Source organism: Trematomus bernacchii, unplaced genomic scaffold (genome assembly GCF_902827165.1).
Source record: "Trematomus bernacchii unplaced genomic scaffold, fTreBer1.1, whole genome shotgun sequence".
NCBI classification, from domain to species: Eukaryota; Metazoa; Chordata; class Actinopteri; order Perciformes; family Nototheniidae; genus Trematomus; species Trematomus bernacchii.
In genome coordinates this window covers 1028403-1049611 of record NW_022987733.1, presented here as the reverse complement: position 1 = coordinate 1049611, position 21209 = coordinate 1028403, and the positions used below count along the sequence as shown (strand labels likewise).

The 21209-nt window shown below is 41.3% G+C and overlaps 1 protein-coding gene across 2 annotated transcripts; it reads right to left on the bottom strand.

Moving 5' to 3' along the window:
* Positions 1-455: 455 nt before the first annotated feature.
* On the bottom strand, positions 456-20669 carry nt5c3a (5'-nucleotidase, cytosolic IIIA). 2 transcript variants are annotated; one of them, XM_034145846.1, is made up of 8 exons: positions 20437-20669; positions 9472-9570; positions 8379-8448; positions 7530-7662; positions 6751-6840; positions 5094-5256; positions 2451-2651; positions 456-1940 (listed from the first exon to the last, which is right to left on the bottom strand). In XM_034145846.1, exons 1-8 carry the CDS (start codon positions 20572-20574, stop codon positions 1839-1841), a joined length of 996 nt encoding a protein of 331 aa, XP_034001737.1. In that variant the 5' UTR covers positions 20575-20669; the 3' UTR covers positions 456-1838. The 2 variants fall into 2 exon arrangements, with proteins under 2 accessions (XP_034001737.1, XP_034001738.1); XM_034145847.1 differs by lacking the exon at positions 20437-20669 and adding an exon at positions 11154-11254.
* Between the last annotated feature and the right edge of the window lie 540 nt (positions 20670-21209).

Here is a 21209-nt window from a genome sequence, read left to right as displayed (position 1 = left end):
AAATAATGTGTTCATACTTTTCCAATTTCTTTTTTGCTATTTTTAAACATGTTTTGTTTTATGACTATTATTTTTTAAATGTCTTTTGTGAATTAACTTACTGGAATTAATTAAGCTTCTTGGTGTGAATTATTTTATTTTAGTGAATTTAATTGCATTTATTTATTCCCTCATTTACTTATCCATATGTATAGTGACAATATTGATCTTCAGCCTTGTGTACGCACACATCATTATTTTAGAAATTACTGTAAATATTCAATTACATAGTTGAGTTACTAAATTAAAGTAATTTTCTGATAAAACTATACATATCAAAAGGCATGGATAAAGTTCCTCTGTATAAACTCTCTGGCAATCAATAGAGTTCTTTACAGTATATTTTAAAACGTGTAAAACTGCACCTTTAAATGCCTTCAGACCCAATGCTTTCTGGGCTGAAGTCCAGACTTCTGTCCATGGCTCACAAAAAATGACATTTTATTGCATTCTCAAAATCACACCTTTGAAGAAAAGAGAAATCCATCTGCTTGTAAAAAAAACACACCTGTGTATACCTTCAGATATCTCTCCAGATGCAATGAAACATAAAATATACATCTCCATATAACGGGCACATATACAGCATGACATTAATCCCAGTTTTATTCATATATAATATTATATCTTAGTTTGCTTTACATAAAGTCAACAATAAGAAAAGGCAACATGCAGGTGATAGCAGCACATTTAAAACACAAAGAGAACATTGAACGCAACATTTTGAAACACAAGGAGACATTTTATACTTTCAACCTCCACAAAAAATAGATGAATATGTTAAGAGGTAGTGCTCAAATCTTACCACAGAATAAAAAAGGTGATGAAATGATTTATATTATACGTCTAATGCTGCCTTTTATTGAACCACAGGCAGCAGTTTCTCCTTCTGTTTGACTGAAATACAGCAGAACTTAAATATACTTGGCTTTTTAATAAGTATTGCAGCACATTTTACTGTGGTTTAAGGGGCTTTATCGTTGCATCTGATATACTGACCACTAGACGCCATCTTTACAAAACCTTTTAGATCTTAAACACTGACACGGAGAACACTTTATCGAGTCAGCTTTGCAGAGAAGTTAACTAATTCAGAGAGTAAAGAGCTGCTTCTTCCTCCGTGTGTCGATATGATGCCAAACGAGCACAATAAGGTTCAAAATGTTTACGTAAACATGGCTTTTCTGTGCAGGAACTTTGTCCTAAACACACAAATCAGAATGACTGCCACAGTCATCCTCGTACACAGAATTTAAAGTGCGTTTCCTGTCATCATCATGTTGCAAATCCTTTGTTTACACGAATAATGTGTTATATTGCTAGCATCATATTTCATTTTTACTAGGAAAAATATAAATTAAAAGGTCTTTTTTTGACCCACAAAATCTCTGCATTTTTATTTAACTTTCATAGTCACATGACCAAAGTACCTGAGGTGACCGCTTCACAAAAGACTCAGTAGTCTGTAGGCATGATCAAGAATAACCCTGTGAATAACAATGGTAGCAATAATAATGTGCAAATTATAAAACATGGAGTGAGAGTTTGTGGGCCGTTTTTATCTCACTTTTGGTTATTTATATTGATGGTTTTTATCCTAAAACGACTTGGAGAGAACATCAGTAACACTTGAAACAGACAAGGAGGCTGATGCTGCTGCGGGGGCTTTTAAAACAGTTCATTTAAGAGTGAAATGTCTTTTTTTTTAAAAAAGGCTTTTAAAGGGCGGTGGGGGGTGGGGTACAGAAGTCTGACAGGCCCATGGCTGGAAGGGGCTGATGGGAGAAGTGGAGGGGGAGTTATAGGACCTTCTGGAGGATGGCGTTGGGCACTTCCAGAGTCTCGTCTTTCACCAGGACGATGTCGTAAGAGTCCAGATATTTGTCCAGCCGCTCCTCCACCTGCAGAGGAGCACCACAGGGAGCAGGGTAAGGGAATGAATGCATTACAGAACTGAATGTCCTCTTCCAATATGAGAGTAACATGATAACAAAGGTATCCCAACTGTAGCTGTGTACATGACAGGATGTATGATTACCTAGAAGAGCATCAGGACTGTTTGAGGCATATGATAGCTATGTGATTAACATGATGATTCAGCCTCTATGGAGATAGACATATGACAAGCATGATCATTTCTGACGTGGAGCTAATCTGAAGTAAACATTGAATACTGCTTTCTATTCCTCCATCTTGTGACTGTGTAACTCCCTCTCTTGGATATCAGCATGTGAAGGACACTGTTCAGGAACTAGTTGATGCTCTGTATGTGATGACTACTTCCATTCTGGAGAGGATCACAAATACATGGATCCTGAGATTGAAGCTCAAGCCGGGGACCAGTGATATTTTCCTATCACTGACCTCACTATTTTCTGTTTGTGTGTGTGTCCGTGGCCATGTGTCTGTACCTTGTCGTTGAGGAAGCCAATCTTGAGGATGTTCTCCACGTTAGGAGCTCCGTCGGCCATGCTCAGGTCCCCCAGGGAGTCCCCCATGAGGATGATGTTGCTGTACTCCTTCACCTGTTTGAAGTACTCCGTGTTCCTCAGGGCGCTGTCGTGTTTGTTGTACACGTGGATCAGCTCGCCTTTGAAACCCTTCAGGACGCCCTGAGAGAGGAGGAGCAGACAAAACCAGCGTCAAACAGCACGCTCTTTAAAGGTCCCCTGTTATACTGTTTTTCATCAATATATCACAGCTCTCAGATATATCCAGAGCCTGTCTCTGATTGGCTGAAACACCAAACAGATCATTGCAGCATTACCCATAATCCCCTCTGTTTCAGCCCTGTTTCCAAAGTGCTGATTCTCTGTCTGTTACTTTAGATGAAAATAAGGAGCCCCTCCCCACGCCCCTCTGAGAGAGATTTGGTTAAAAAGAACTCAATGGTGACAATGGTGCTCTAGGAGGAGATTCAGGTGATAAGGGGGGGGGGGGGGGTTACCTTGGTTGGTGATTGGCTAATGGTTACACAAGCCAAAAAATCGTTATGACATCATAAAGTGGCCAAAATCTGATCAGCTCATTTTCAGACAGGTTTTTATAGAAATGGATCAGGAGAAAAAGAGAGAGAATCTTTGTTCCTGAAACTTTCAGAGTCTCTTTACACAGAGGGGACACATGGTGATGTAGAAGAGACATGAAGAAGAGGGGACACATGGTGATGTAGAAGAGACACGAAGAAGAGGGGACACATGTTGATGAAGAAGAGACATGAAGAAGAGGGGACACATGGTGATGTAGAAGAGACACGAAGAAGAGGGGACACATGTTGATGAAGAAGAGACATGAAGAAGAGGGGACACATGTTGATGAAGAAGAGACATGAAGAAGAGGGGACACATGTTGATGTAGAAGAGACATGAAGAAGAGGGGACACATGTTGATGTAGAAGAGACATGAAGAAGAGGGGACACATGTTGATGAAGAAGAGACATGAAGAAGAGGGGACACATGTTGATGAAGAAGAGACATGAAGAAGAGGGGACACATGTTGATGTAGAAGAGACATGAAGAAGAGGGGACACATGTTGATGTAGAAGAGACATGAAGAAGAGGGGACACATGTTGATGAAGAAGAGACATGAAGAAGAGGGGACACATGTTGATGTAGAAGAGACATGAAGAAGAGGGGACACATGTTGATGTAGAAGAGACATGAAGAAGAGGGGACACATGTTGATGTAGAAGAGACATGAAGAAGAGGGGACACATGTTGATGTAGAAGAGACATGAAGAAGAGGGGACACATGTTGATGAAGAAGAGACATGAAGAAGAGGGGACACATGTTGATGTAGAAGAGACATGAAGAAGAGGGGACACATGTTGATGTAGAAGAGACATGAAGAAGAGGGGACACATGTTGATGTAGAAGAGACATGAAGAAGAGGGGACACATGTTGATGTAGAAGAGACATGAAGAAGAGGGGACACATGTTGATGTAGAAGAGACATGAAGAAGAGGGGACACATGTTGATGTAGAAGAGACATGAAGAAGAGGGGACACATGTTGATGTAGAAGAGAAATGAAGAAGAGGGGACACATGTTGATGAAGAAGAGACATGAAGAAGAGGGGACACATGTTGATGTAGAAGAGACATGAAGAAGAGGGGACACATGTTGATGTAGAAGAGACATGAAGAAGAGGGGACACATGTTGATGTAGAAGAGACGTGAAGAAGAGGGGACACATGTTGATGTAGAAGAGACATGAAGAAGAGGGGACACATGTTGATGTAGAAGAGACATGAAGAAGAGGGGACACATGTTGATGTAGAAGAGACATGAAGAAGAGGGGACACATGTTGATGTAGAAGAGAAATGAAGAAGAGGGGACACATGTTGATGAAGAAGAGACATGAAGAAGAGGGGACACATGTTGATGTAGAAGAGACATGAAGAAGAGGGGACACATGTTGATGTAGAAGAGACATGAAGAAGAGGGGACACATGTTGATGTAGAAGAGACATGAAGAAGAGGGGACACATGTTGATGTAGAAGAGACCTGAAGAAGAGGGGACACATGTTGATGTAGAGGAGACATGAACAAGTGGAGTTTGCATGATAGGTGACCTTGAAGTCAAAAGGCTCCAGAAGAAGAGAGGGGGAGGACAAAGCCCCAGGAAGAACACCTGGTCTTTGAAATAAATGTTCAACAAATGGTGGTATTGTAACCTCTGTGTTAGTCACGTGACTTCATTGGGGCCAGAAAATACTTTTACCCTATTGACTTACATCGGGGAAGAGAGGTCAGGAAATCAGCTTAACAGTTTGTTTTTAGCTAAATTAACTTCACTGTCTGAGCACTTGAATAGCCCCTTACTAATGAGTAGGTCCTAAACGTTTGAATTCGCTAAAAGACGAATCCAGAGGTATTCTCCGTCCTCTTTTTATTGAACCTGCCGTTAAGGAGTGGCTGGAAGGCGGGTTTAAGGCTGGGAAGATCCAGGTGTTATTTTTGGCTTAATGCGCCACTGATCAACTTTCATGGCCGACCTCCGGCACCATATCCAGTTCTCTTTAAACATCCATGGGGGGTGGGACTCACGTTTTCATCGAAGTCCATGAAGTTGGAGACGACCTTGACGTTGGGGTGGTAGACTCCGGCTTGGCGGATGATCTCCTCCAACACGTCGCCCAGGCCGGCGGAGAAGATGAAGACGGGCACATTGTGCTGCTGCAGGCGGTCGAAGAACTGCTCGTAGCCTTCCCTGGAAGTTTAATTTGTATTTAGTGATATAGGAGTTACAAGACAAGTGCATACAAGTACAGTGTCACAGATACACAGAAGACAGTAAGGTGAATTTACAAGTAAAGACAAATAACTGCAGGTCCTTCGTTCTACCACGGCCCCTAGTAGACCCCCCCCCTCCCCACAGACACACACAACAACACAGACTAATAATAACTTGTAACACCTCTTGTTGTTAACCACCAACTATGTGCAATAGATATATATATATGCCGTTAATCGCTGTGCTATATATACCTAGCTGCTACATCCTCAGAACTGTTACAGGACGTGTATTTTTGTAAAATGTGTAACTTTTTTAATTATAATTTCTTTTTTTATCTTTAATACTTTTGTATGCATGCTTCTTAGGTAACATTAAGCTGTCTTTGGCTCTTTTCTGCTGTAACAATGTACAGTCATGTATCCTGGGGGGGGGGGGCTGTAAATAGTAGCAGGACCTTAAAGACCTTAAAGGAGTAGCAAGGGGTGGTGGCTGATATCAGAAGGCTTTTTGTTTTGAATGTGTGCAGTGTTGTATCTCTGCATTCTGTTTAATTATTATTACATGTCACTTGTTAGACGCTTTTATCCAAAGCGACTTACATACTCAATACTGTGGACAATCCCCACAGGAGCAATTTGGGGTGAAGTGTCTCAGGGACACAATGACATGCTGACTGCAGTGGGGTTTGAACCTGTGCCCCCCTGATCCGAACACCAACGCACTAGACCACTGCGCCACACACCTTTAATCTTCTCTTAACCTCACTGTGAGGTTACTGTAGGAGCCACATTTGAAGTATTTTTCTGTGTTTATTACGGTACATGTTTTTGAGTCACTATAGGTGGTGGGCGTGCCATTGGATTTGTGTGGTGACGTTTGCGGTTATATCCGGTTGCTTTTACCTGCGTGATAGATGGAGGGGGAGTGAGCTGGAGAAGGACAATTTTTGTTGACCGCACGCCCGCACGCATAAAAGAATATACGCATATGGATATGGACAATTGAACTTTTGCTTTGAAAATAAAAGGTCAAACGCATATTGTTGGAAAGACTGAGTTTTTGCGCGTCCACAATGTTTCTCTCTTGTTTAGTCCCTCGCGGCACTTTGTTTGGAAGATTACTGCCGCAATAGTTACTGACCCTTACACTTGCATTGGATAGCTGTTTTTCAACTAGTCTATGTATGTGGTGTATAAACCATGAATAAACATACATATCATATCAAAGGCAGTGAAGAGGATGAAAGCATAGCTACATATGTAGTATAAACACATCATCATTAATAGGTTAGATTCATGTTAAAGAGCCTGTCAAATGTTTTCCGTCCTTATAAAACAACTCCAAGTATTTCCTGAGCCCCCACCTTCTCACTCAGTTGTGGCCCCTTTTTCGATAAGGGCATCAGCATCAGCTAAATACCCACAATGCAACAGTAAAGTGTGTAGGTGAGCGTTGAGGAACAGGTACCTGAGAGCAGCCTCAGACTCCCTCACCACCTCAGGCAGTTTGTCTTTCTCCAGCCGCTGCTCCACAAGGAGTGTGTGAGACTTGAAATACCTGCAGACACAACAATAACATATTTATATAAACATAAGAAGTAAGAAATATGCAAATTGTCCTACAATATGTAACATGTACACTATATATAACAATATATACAGCGGCGTATTTGTATTTTTAAGATATTAAAGGCCCAATTGCAGAAGCATATATTGCAAAGTGTATTCTGCAAGTGGTGAGCAGGAAAACAAACGTGTGTGTGTGTGTGTGTGTGTGTGTGATATGAAAGGTGTGTGTGTGTGTGTGTGTGTGATATGAAAGGTGTGTGTGTGTGTGTGTGATATGAAAGGTGTGTCTGTGTGTGTGTGTGATATGAAAGGTGTGTGTGTGATATGAAAGGTGTGTGTGTGTGTGTGTGTGTGTGTGTGTGTGTGATATGAAAGGTGTGTGTGTGTGTGTGTGTGTGTGTGTGTTGAAAGATATGTCTGTGTGTGTGTCATATGAAAGGTGTGTGTATGTGTGTGTGTGATGAAAGGTATGTCTGTGTGTGTGTCATATGAAAGGTGTGTGTGTGTGTGTGTGTGTGTGTGTGTGTGTGTGTGTGTGTGTGTGATATGAAAGGTGTGTGTGTGTGTGTGTGTGTGTGTGTGTGTGTGTGATATGAAAGGTGTGTGTGTGTGTGTGTGTGTGATATGAAGTGTGTGTGTGTGTGTGTGTGTGCGTGCGTGCGTGTGCGTGTGTCTCACCACTCCACCATGAACGGGTATTTCTCCTCCATGGTGAGGTTGGGGTCGATCTCGATGGGGTAATATTTATTCTTCAGCTGCAGCAGCTTCTGTCTGCAGTCCTCCGTCACCAGATTACAGTTATCAATGATATCTGCAGCAGGAAGGAGGCACACGCCTTACAATGAGTGTTTGAACAGAGCTGAAGGTCGTTGTTTTTGTGCAGCATGGAAGCCAAGTGCAAACAACAGCAAAGGAGACACTTCAATGTGAACTATGTGCAGAGAAAATACTGCATCCGTCATAACACGGAACGCTAGCAAGGGGAGTGTTGGGACTATAGTAGGTGAGGTTAAGGTTCAAGTGAAAGAGATAGAAGGACGTTACAAATCATTATTGTAAAAACAGTTGTTTCTGCGAGAGATGCAGAAGTAGAATAATAACATGTTATTATATGACCTCTGGAAGAAGCATCTAAAGGTTTGGAGCCCCGATATAAAATGAATAAATGAATAAAATGTGGTTAATCTGCACCAATAAGATATAGAAGCTGCACTTTAGAACAGCCCTATTGTTTTAGAGAACTTTGTGACAGTCTGCCTTTGTTTCTGATTGGTCTATCAGTGAGAGAGGACGTCAAGATGCTCCCTCACTTAGTGATGTCACTATGTTAAGGAAGTGAAGGGGGAGAGAGAAAACTCACTCTGGAGGGAACACAGGGATTGTATCCTTAGCCGACCATTTACATGCACTAAAACCTACACTACAGCGAAGGGAAAACCCCAAAAGAGCAGAATAGGGCCCTTAAATACATACTTCTTCAGCCTAAACGTGACATTAAGACATGCCTCGTGTTCTCGCTGTACTTACTGTGACAGGACGGGCAGCGTTTTCCGTTGACAGCGAACTTGCTTAACGTCATGTCGAAGTCCGTGATGATCTGCAACAGAGCCGAGGACATTACGTTTACCGGAAACATACAAGAAACTCTGGGTTTTCTGTGCTCGTCTACAGGCTCAAAAACATTTCAATTAACGCATTCATCTCTTGGTATCTTTGGTATGATTGGACGACTTGAGTTCATGATTTGGAAATAATACATGAGCACAGAGAAAGTGTGTTCAAGATTAAGGTTGGTTCATTTTTCCTAAGGTGACATGTTCTGCTTTCTGACAAAGGTAACATGTATTTAAACTAAACTTGCACACATAAATACTGATTATTTCATATATTGCTACATTTTCAGTGACAAAAGCTCAAGTTATTAAAAACAAAAGCCTCCCTTTACATAAATACAATTGGTAGTTGTTTTATCGTTAAAAAACATGTCCTTTTTTAAATGGAATTGTTCAAAAAACAAGTTTATTTATGTAATTTTTATGTTAAAAATAATAATACTTGACACAGCGTTGTCTTGTTGTAGGATAACTGTTTACCAGTAGCCATATCTTGTTATTTTGTAGGGTTGTTATTTTAGAAAAATAGATTCTAGATGGATCTTGATTCTTTCCGGTATCGATGTCCCCCTCCCCATATTTATCAAGAGGTTATTAGATTCAAGATTCAAGGCTTTTATTGTCATGTGTACATAGATATGACAATGAACATCTTAGGCTCCTCCCACAGTGCAACACAATACAACAGATACAATAGTACAAGTAAATACAAATACAATTTAATATAATATAAATAGTGCAAGAATAGTCTATGTACAAGTAATTGGAATATTGATATATAAGTTGCAAACAGATGAATGTTATGGATGTTGTTTCAAAAGTTCAGGTGTTTAACAGTCTTATGGCCGGTGGTATGAAACTGATCCTGAGTCTGATGGTTTTAGACCTGATGCTGCGTAGGTTATGTTGCATTTAGATTATTTACAGTTTATAAATCTCTATTTTCCAGTTGCCACAGCTTCAGTACCACCAGGTGGCGCTGTCTGACGCGGCTTCAGGGTATCTACCTGTAGTTTGGACGCGCCTCCTTTGATGAGGCCGCAGATGATCTGCTCCACCCTCTCGGGGTCCCTCATGTGCACCGTCGGCTTCTCAAACTGAGGCATCTGCAGGGAGAGAGAGAGAGAGGGGGGGGGTTTTAAACTGATGTTGGTATCTCTATATTCAGACAGAGGGTGAAAAGAGGTGCTGCAGCACAGGACTCTTTAAAGTAGAGTCACTACATACTGATACACACCTGAACATCAGCAGGAGAGGACTCTTTAAAGTAGAGACACTACATACTGATATACACCTGAACATCAGCAGGAGAGGACTCTTTAAAGTAGAGACACTACATACTGATATACACCTGAACATCAGCAGGAGAGGACTCTTTAAAGTAGAGACACTACATACTGATATACACCTGAACATCAGCAGGAGAGGACTCTTTAAAGTAGAGACACTACATACTGATATACACCTGAACATCAGCAGGAGAGGACTCTTTAAAGTAGAGACACTACATACTGATATACACCTGAACATCAGCAGGAGAGGACTCTTTAAAGTAGAGACACTACATACTGATATACACCTGAACATCAGCAGGAGAGGACTCTTTAAAGTAGAGACACTACATACTGATATACACCTGAACATCAGCAGGAGAGGACTCTTTAAAGTAGAGACACTACATACTGATATACACCTGAACATCCCCTTTAAAGCTCTTTCTGATGTAACAACGTTGACAGTTGAGTGTTACACACACTGTGCTGATGAAAGGCAAATAACACCAGGACTAAAAACACACAGCAACGTCCCCACTTCCTCCTTCTTAGAGAATCAGCATCAGAAACATAACACCTAGAACACAAACTAAAAATAATAAATCTTCTTTCCAGGCAACTCTCTAATAAGAATAACACACACACTTGTGTAATATTGCAAAGAGACAACACCTACTATCTGCTGAGTAAAGGTTTGTACTCAAAGAAAAACAAAGAAAATGTGCGTCACTCTCAGACTCTGGATTGCCTTTGAGAAAACCTTTGAAAAACATCGACGCCTGTAGTTGTACATTACATTTCAGTATGAGGAAGGTAGCAGTGTGTGTTTTACAGCGTGATCCTCTGATGATAGCAGAATTAGGGCAGGACAATTAATAAAATTAAATATTGAGGTGCTGCTGATATGTCCTTGCCAACACATCATATTCTTTAGTTTGGTACAGATCCTTGTAAAAGCATTTCAAATGACATGAATCCTCTCTATATTGAAAATCAAATTGCATTATCAGTCACTTTAGTTTTGTTCTTCCTTGAGGAAAGGAATCTGAAACATAAAATACTGCTTCAATTAAAAACATATGTGCTGTCGAAACACTGAATGTGATACAGCCAGATGTGCTGCAGCTCAGTCTAGAGCGATATTATGTTAAAGAAATAGCTAAATTCAACACACTTGAGCAGGTTTTATTATTACAATAAAGTACGCGGGTAAAAAAAGCCTCAATATCTGGATCAACATTACAAGCAGCAAATACTGAGGTCAAAGGTCAGGAATATGTGCAGATATATGTAGATTGTTTTGTACTGTTAAAAATGGCTACAGCCTGGAGCATAAACAGTTAACACATCCACATATACAAATAGACACACACACACATAGCTACACACACACTTAGCTACACACGCATACTTACCGCAGGTTTGTTGTGTCAGCTGAAACAGGAGTGAGGAAAAGATTGTGTTGCCGCAGAGGGCTTTTATATCTGCAGCAACTGGCAGGCAGCACGGGGGCGTTGTGGAAATATTTTAGACAACGTAACCCCGCCCCCGTGACAACACACACACACACACACACACACACACACACACACACACACACACACACACACACACACACACACACACACACACACACACACACACACACACACACACACACACACACACACACACACACACACACACACACACACACACACACACACACACACACACACACACACACACACACACACACACACACACACACACACACACACACACACACACACACACACACACACACACACACACACACACACACACACACACACACACACACACACACACACACACACACACACACACACACACACACACACACACACACACACACACACACACACACACACACACACACACACACACACACACACACACACACACACACACACAGTATTCGACATATTTAGTTATGAAGATTATTTGAATATACATATATTTTATAACAATTCGAATAATGTTTACATAATTGTCATTCCTTCTAATATTGCAAAATAAGTGAAAATAGTGACAATTTCTTTTAAAATCGTCCAGCCCTAACAGAAACGCAACGACCATTTCAACTAACCGATGTCAACACACACACAAATACATAAAGAAACGTGGAAAATTGGTACCAGCAATGTGACCTCTGACCCCTTGAAAAATAAACCTTTAAAATCAATCAGAAGGAGGACTAGCTGCTGAGCAAACACATTTTAACACACAACACCCCACCCCCCCCCAACCCCAGGCAAATACATGCATGCAGAAAATAGCTCGACGGCGCATGGAAGGTCACGAGGGTTAAAGTTCAACGTCAGGCCACACACACACACACACACACACACACACACACACACACACACACACACACACACACACACACACACACACACACACACACACACACACACACACACACACACACACACACACACACACACACACACACACACACACACACACACACACACACACACACACACACACACACACACACACACACACACACACACACACACACACACACACACACACACACACACACACACACACACTACTGTTTGTGTTGTTGCTGGAAGACATCGGAGACAGGAACACGAGACGACCTCGTCCTCAACTGCTTTGCATGCCATGACTTCCAAATAACTAGGTTGCTAACCGTACACAAGCCCATGGTGAGGACTGGACTTGCAGAATAACTCTACTGGATTTAAAAGGAGAGCAAAAGGGAGTGTTTTGTGGTTGTTGTTGTTGCTGTGAGGAATTCTCCCGGTATCTTTCTGTCCAAATACAATCCTGTCCAAGCTTAGAAAAAGTGTAACTCTGAGCAGATGATTGCTCTACACCAAAGGCCATAACATTACTGTGCACGAAAACCAGTACGAGTAGAGATCTGCGTGACCGAACAGCCAAGAACAAAAAGTGCAGCAAAGTAGTGGTTTCCGATCACCTGGACACAAACGGCTTGGATAATCATTAGTGGGGTAACAGGTGTTTGGTATCTCAAGAGATTAAAGAGGTGAATAAGAGAGGAAAACTTGGACATTATCCGACATAACATTTACAAATGTACAGGAAAAAAAATAGTGGGGACTTTTATGTCAAGGAACCACATCGCTGCATCACAGACTTCAACAAACATGTGTGTTTTAAATATGAACCTTGACCTCTCATTAGTCATGCGTGCTGTAGTTCCTTTATAGCCCAACGTTAGCCGCATTTAGCTTAGCGGTGGTGCCGTGAAGTCATGTGACCGTGCTGTAGTTCCTTAATAGCCCAACGTTAGCCGCATTTAGCTTAGCGGTGGTGACGTGAAGTCATGTGACCGTGCTGTAGTTCCTTTATAGCCCAACGTTAGCCGCATTTAGCTTAGCGGTGGTGACGTGAAGTCATGTGACCGTGCTGTAGTTCCTTTATAGCCCAACGTTAGCCGCATTTAGCTTAGCGGTGGTGATGTGAAGTCATGTGACCGTGCTGTAGTTCCTTTATAGCCCAACATTAGCTTTATACCTCTGGCGATTGTATTAACGCTTAAATTATTATAAATGGGTGTGTATATGTGAAGATTATCGTGCTGAACAATCATAAATAAACATGTTTTGGGCACGGATCATATTTTCTGACAATTTTCGAAAAATCCAATTGGAAAAATCCCATTGGATCCCCACCCTCTTTATTAATAACAAGCATGGTCTCTAGTGAGTTAGCATCACTAGTGAGTAACCTTCAGCTTTTTAAAGAATTTCAAGAGAGCAATTATAAAAAGCAAATCCCAACACATCTACTCTAAAGGGGATTTCTCTGAGACCTAGTGACCCCAAGTCAGTTTGTTCCTCTTCTCACGGACCCTTTTCTTGCAGTTCTAGAAAACACTTCATACCCAACGTCCATTACATTACTAATTATACCGATCAGACAAACTAAATTACATCCTCATGACGGCTAATTACTGAGCACGAGGTCTGATAATAAATATACTCTTTGATAAATCCACTCTATGCAGTTTAGATGGGGGACGTTTTCCTATCAGCCAGTTAAAAATTGCAAATCCAATACCTCAACACCCGTCAAAACTGAATGTTGGCACTCCCACAAGTACATGAATCCTCCAAGCTGAAACCAGACATGAATCCATTCCTAATGATGTGAACCTGGTGTGATGTTAAGACATGTCTGGGTGTAATTAATGTAGTAAGGGCCTGCTTTTGTAACAAGGCTCTTTATCAGTGTCCTGTGGCCCCACCTGAGAACTGCTCTGGTTCTTATGGATATCGCCATCTGCTGCTACTGATAAAGCAGCATGGCCGCTGTAAGAGGGGGATGAGCCCATGCAGAAATAACATGGACCCAACCCAAGTTCAAATGGAGTTCATTTCTCTTGTTGAATCAACAGAACTCCCACACTACTGATAGATTAGACTGATTGGAAGACTAACAAAATCCTATAATAAAAAAGATATGCATGTTCACGTTCAAGATATCTTTCTGTGAGGGCTTTTAGTCAAATTGGTGTAAACCGTACTATTGATATTAGAATTGTGTCAAAATAAAGTGGCTAATAATGCTGAATGATTGCCAAACCCTAACCAAATAAATACCTTGTGAACGATCAAGGAAACCAAGTCATCAACAATGTCTTCAAAGCTTCAAATTTCCACGGGTTAGGGTTAGCTTGAGATGTTCATGTTTCCTCTTTGCACAAAGGTCAGAAGTCCCAAAGAGCTACAGTGATGCTTCCAGCACTAGGCACTATAGAGACTGTGGTGTCTAGTTGCTGAAAGGCTTGCTAAGTCATTGGCACTTTGCTACAGATCACCCTCTAATATAATCCTGGTCAAAAACGGATGCTCATTGCTTTAGTGATTCTAGAGAAAGCATTCGTTTTGAAACATGGGAAATAAACCCAGTATGTGTAGGGGCCTCCCGGTGATCATATTAAAGAAACCACTGTATACTGAATAAAGTCTGTGTATGTTGCCTTGGTCTTATTGTCTTTGCTCCTTTCCATAAATATACATCCAGGAGGGCTGATTTTTACATTACATTACATTACATGTCACTTGTTAGACGCTTTTATCCAAAGCGACTTACATACTCAATACTGTGTGCAATTCCCACAGGAGCAATTTGGGGTGAAGTGTCTCAGGGACACACCGACATGCTGACTGCAGTGGGGTTTGAACCTGTGACCATCTGATCCCCAGACCAAGGCTCTACCCACTGCGCCACACGCCTCCTGGATGTTATTTCCCAGAAGAAACCGCAGCCTTGCAGTTCAAGTGTGGTTCTGTTCTGCCCTCCAGAGGTCGATAAGATACACGTAGTTTCATCTTCAACTAACAGGCACTGAATCATGTTTGCAGCAGACATCTCGGCTGGACGTAGCAGAAAAAAGCAATGATCCAACTGTATTCATAGACTATCAGTACAACAATCAGTGAGAGTAATAAGAGCAACACATTGAAGGCAGTATCTTTTGAAGACACAGCAAGGATCCAGACATGACCAACATCACACCACACTTTGTTATCTAGTGTCGGTCTAATCATAGTCACGGGATACACTGACTGCACAACCGTGTTAAACAGGAAGTACTAGGTCTGGATCAAAGTGAACAAGCGCTTACTGGACTACACTCTCCTCCGATCCTCCATTTAACAACCAAAGCTGCACAAGTTTGAAACAAACAGTGCACAGCTCTGAATGTAAATCACTAGAGACAATGTGTTAAAAACAGGCCTTCTGAAATACACCAGGGCCAACTGTAGGACACAACTGCATGCATAGGACAATGGGAACATCTGGCCCAAAATATAACTTTTAACAACGGCTAAAGTTAATCATACATCGGTGGATAAAAAATTAGCAAGATATGAACCCCAGGTTGCTATTGATATATGCACCATTGAGAAAGTAGAATTTGCTTTAGACCAAGGACTGTAATGTGTAAGTGTGGACTTTAAATGGTGCTGTTCCTATTAATGTATAAATACTTCGAACATGGTTTAGGATTCAGCCTTTGAGAAGAGCATTTTGTAGAAAGAGCAGCTCGCAAATAAATGTGAGGAATGTGAAAGGCCAGTGTGCTATTTGTGTGTTCAGGCTTTTTCTAAAGTCTTTGGGCTTTAGGATATACTACATCGTATGTATTGATTACACATCATGTACATTTGTTCATTTCTGCAGATTGAAAACATTACAATGAAATCATGTTTTACACTTTTCTGACCAGCACTCGTTTCTTTTTCTTGCCATTCTTCATGGCAAATAATAATGTAAGGGTTAAATAATCCTTTGTTCTGTCTATCCTTTGACCTTTGTCCCTTAAAAACAAAGAGCAGGCCTGCTGTAAACAGACACCACAATGGCTTTCGGGAATGAAGCAAAGAATGTGCTTTGTCGTTTCTGCCTAAGTATTCCTGAAATGACACAGCTGGGTGTTTATGAGCCTACAAGAATCAGGAAACTCGCTCAGCAGAGGAATGTGCGGGTAAAATGTCTACACAGGACACCAAATGAAAGCCTGGGTGAGTTTCTGTCATGTGGTTCTTGGACTCCTGGGGTTCGGAGCGGATGTTTGTGCTTCTGTAGTGTCAGGGAACATCAAAACAGAAGGTCTCAAGCTCCCAGGCTGGAGGTCGGACAGGAAGTGAGCCAACTGGTTTTAGTAGGAAGCTGCGGCGGCTACTACGTCCCTCAACTCATCGTCTAGTGTTATCATTTCTTACATCTATTGTCAAATGGTCTGGTGTGCAGTAGGTTATAACCTAGCAAATATTGCTCTTTACTGTCTTTGTCTCTCACAACACTATGAAATCTGATTAACACTTGGCAGCATTTACTGAAAATAAACACATAAGCTTAAGGAGGCCCTATTCTGCTGATGTTCAGGTGTATATCAGTATGTAGTGTCTCTACTTTAAAGAGTCCTCTCCTGCTGATGTTCAGGTGTATATCCGTATGTAGTGTCTCTACTTTAAAGAGTCCTCTCCTGCTCATGTTCAGGTGTATATCCGTATGTAGTGTCTCTACTTTAAAGAGTCCTCTCCTGCTGATGTTCAGGTGTATATCAGTATGTAGTGTCTCTACTTTAAAGAGTCCTCTCCTGCTGATGTTCAGGTGTATATCAGTATGTAGTGTCTCTACTTTAAAGAGTCCTCTCCTGCTGATGTTCAGGTGTATATCCGTATGTAGTGTCTCTACTTTAAAGAGTCCTCTCCTGCTCATGTTCAGGTGTATATCCGTATGTAGTGTCTCTACTTTAAAGAGTCCTCTCCTGCTGATGTTCAGGTGTATATCAGTATGTAGTGTCTCTACTTTAAAGAGTCCTCTCCTGCTGATGTTCAGGTGTATATCAGTATGTAGTGTCTCTACTTTAAAGAGTCCTCTCCTGCTGATGTTCAGGTGTATATCAGTATGTAGTGTCTCTACTTTAAAGAGTCCTCTCCTGCTGGTGTTCAGGTGTATATCAGTATGTAGTGTCTCTACTTTAAAGAGTCCTCTCCTGCTGATGTTCAGGTGTATATCAGTATGTAGTGTCTCTACTTTAAAGAGTCCTCTCCTGCTGATGTTCAGGTGTATATCAGTATGTAGTGTCTCTACTTTAAAGAGTCCTCTCCTGCTGGTGTTCAGGTGTATATCAGTATGTAGTGTCTCTACTTTAAAGAGTCCTCTCCTGCTGATGTTCAGGTTCATATCAGTATGTAGTGTCTCTACTTTAAAGAGTCCTGTCCTGCTCATGTTCAGGTGTATATCAGTATGTAGTGTCTCTACTTTAAAGAGTCCTCTCCTGCTGATGTTCAGGTTCATATCAGTATGTAGTGTCTCTACTTTAAAGAGTCCTCTCCTGCTGATGTTCAGGTGTATATCAGTATGTAGTGTCTCTACTTTAAAGAGTCCTCTCCTGCTCATGTTCAGGTTCATATCAGTATGTAGTGTCTCTACTTTAAAGAGTCCTCTCCTGCTGATGTTCAGGTGTATATCAGTATGTAGTGTCTCTACTTTAAAGAGTCCTCTCCTGCTCATGTTCAGGTCCATATCAGTATGTAGTGTCTCTACTTTAAAGAGTCCTCTCCTGCTGATGTTCAGGTGTATATCAGTATGTAGTGTCTCTACTTTAAAGAGTCCTCTCCTGCTGATGTTCAGGTTCATATCAGTATGTAGTGTCTCTACTTTAAAGAGTCCTCTCCTGCTGATGTTCAGGTGTATATCAGTATGTCGTGTCTCTACTTTAAAGAGTCCTCTCCTACTGATGTTCAGGTGTATATCAGTATGTAGTGTCTCTACTTTAAAGAGTCCTCTCCTGCTGATGTTCAGGTGTATATCAGTATGTCGTGTCTCTACTTTAAAGAGTCCTCTCCTACTGATGTTCAGGTGTATGTCAGTATGTAGTGTCTCTACTTTAAAGAGTCCTCTCCTGCTGATGTTCAGGTTCATATCAGTATGTAGTGTCTCTACTTTAAAGAGTCCTCTCCTGCTGATGTTCAGGTGTATATCAGTATGTAGTGTCTCTACTTTAAAGAGTCCTCTCCTGCTGATGTTCAGGTTCATATCAGTATGTAGTGTCTCTACTTTAAAGAGTCATCTCCTGCTGATGTTCAGGTGTATATCAGTATGTAGTGTCTACTTTAAAGAGTCCTCTCCTGCTGATGTTCAGGTGTATATCAGTATGTAGTGTCTCTACTTTAAAGAGTCGTCTCCTGCTGATGTTCAGGTTCATATCAGTATGTAGTGTCTCTACTTTAAAGAGTCCTCTCCTGCTGATGTTCAGGTGTACATCAGTATGTAGTGTCTCTACTTTAAAGAGTCCTCTCCTGCTGATGTTCAGGTTCATATCAGTATGTAGTGTCTCTACTTTAAAGAGTCCTCTCCTGCTGATGTTCAGGTGTACATCAGTATGTAGTGTCTCTACTTTAAAGAGTCCTCTCCTGCTGATGTTCAGGTGTACATCAGTATGTAGTGTCTCTACTTTAAAGAGTCCTCTCCTGCTGATGTTCAGGTGTATATCAGTATGTAGTGTCTCTACTTTAAAGAGTCCTCTCCTGCTGATGTTCAGGTGTATATCAGTATGTAGTGTCTCTACTTTAAAGAGTCCTCTCCTGCTGATGTTCAGGTGTATATCAGTATGTAGTGTCTCTACTGTGACACTTTACTTTAAATAACGAGAAGTGAAAAGTGGTAGATGAATATGAGATCAATCCTTCGAGGTAGGTGAGCTTGTGACTGATTGTGTGTCTGTGTAAGTAGACCGTACATCCTTAAATGCACCTGTAAAGTGGAGCGACATAACTCAAAGGTGAATCATATAGATCCTATTGACACACAGGATATACTAACGCCCTGCTGTACATGCAACATTCAAAGTCTACATACACTGGAAATAAATCAAGTTTTAAATCCATTTAGCACAGATCAAAAATCATGTTTATGAAATATCAATATCTTATTTTCCACCACTTCTGTTTTGATGAATAAGGGATATCATCAAATGGGTATTGGAGGGATGACGTTTAAGTTAAATAGAAATAAAAATAAGTGTTTTTCTTAAGCAATAATACAATACAATTATATTTATATCACATGGTTATTTGTTTTGCCTGCACAGGTTTAAAAGTAGAACTAGAACAAGATATTTTGCAAAGACTAATAAAGCAGGAATTCTGTTGTTTATGCTGATACAGGCAAATGTAAAACATACGCAAACTGCTCAATTAAAATGTTCTTCAAACTAAATATTCAAAAATAATTTGCATTGTATATATTTTTTTCTTTCCTACATTCCTCTGTTCTGCACTTTGTGAGGAATGTTGATATTTGTGCAGCAGCCTGCTTCCTGTCGGACAGGTTAGAGACAGGACTGAGTGCGAAGTGCGAACTGTCTGGTGTTCTGTTTCAGAGGGAGAGCTTCAGAGAGCTTCACTGACACACAGGGGGTCAGCTGGGACACAGAGGAGCTCTTTCTGTTGGAGAACAGCAATGTGATGACCTCTAAAAAAACAGCTGCCGTTTTGGGAATATCCGCGCCTGCGCACAGCGTCCTGTAGATGCACTACTGTCAAGTTACCAACATTACGGTGTCTTATTTCCGAGTGAGATTTTCAGAATAAAGGCACATCTCCTGTAGGAGTTGCTTAGGGTAACATTTAACAGTAATATTATGTACTTAGTGCCCTACTTACTCTATCCATCTATCTCATAATGTGTAAGGTTATTTTGGCACACATATCACTATCATTATGTGTTCATTTAAGTATTGCCAGTTCTACACGAGCTACCTCTCATCCACTTTCCATGACAATACTGCACATATTTTATTTTATATGTAAACTGCAAGTCATTTTGGTATATCCAGATCTCATGTATATCATTTTCTATATCTTAATGTATATTAGTATTATCTTTTTATCATTGATTTTATTTTATTTTTTTGTTGTTTTTCGTACTTTTCATCTTCTTTAACTGTGTTTAAGTATGCACCATGTACACCAAGACAAATTCCTCGTATGTGTACATCTACTTGGCAATAAACTTGTTTCTGATTCTGATACTGCCACTCTCAAATCCATTTAAGGGGTGCGCGCTTTTGTTTTGAAGGTTCACACTCCCGACTTCCTGTTTCTAATATGATCTGCCTTTCCGCAGCACGAGTGTGGGTGGGTTTGTTTTACTCACCATCTCAATGATGCGGGTTTTCTTGCCTGCTCGCTTCTTCTTGGCCACGATGTACTGGGCCAGAACCACTCCACCGAACAAGGCACAGACACTGGCGCTGGCCGCGGCTCCGACCTTTACCACCGCCGTCCTGTCCATCAAGGGTCCGCTGATACCGACCAGAGTACTCCGTCAACCCTTCCTGCTGCACAGCCAAAGATCCTCTAAGCAGAATCAGACCTCTCACTCTGTGTAAATCATCCTACTGATGCACACCCACAGCCAAAGATCCTCTATGCAGAACCAGACCTCTCACTCTGTGTAAATCACCCTACTGATGCACACTCACAGCCAAAGATCCTCTATATAGAATCAGACCTCTCACTCTGTGTAAATCATCCTACTGGTGCACACCCACAGCCAGATAAGATAAAATAAGATAAGTTAAAGGGGACCTATCATGCAAAATGCACTTTTGTACGTCTTTTATACATGAATATGTGTCCCCGGTGTTCCAGGGAACTCACCAAGTGTCAGAAAACACAACCCTCTCTATTTTCCTCCATACCCAAATCTCTAAAAACGGGGCTGCAACGGATCTGATCAAAACTGATCCAGATTTGAACACGTTACTGACGTCAGGACGGTGGCGCTACGGCTATTGGGCCAACTCTCCACCTATCAGGGGAATGTGGGGTTGGGCCACGGCCGGCCATTGCCGCTCGAAAGCGCTGGAGACGCTGTAGTACATATGCCAGGCCTGTAAGTGGCGCTGTAGTCTGCCACAAAAGCAG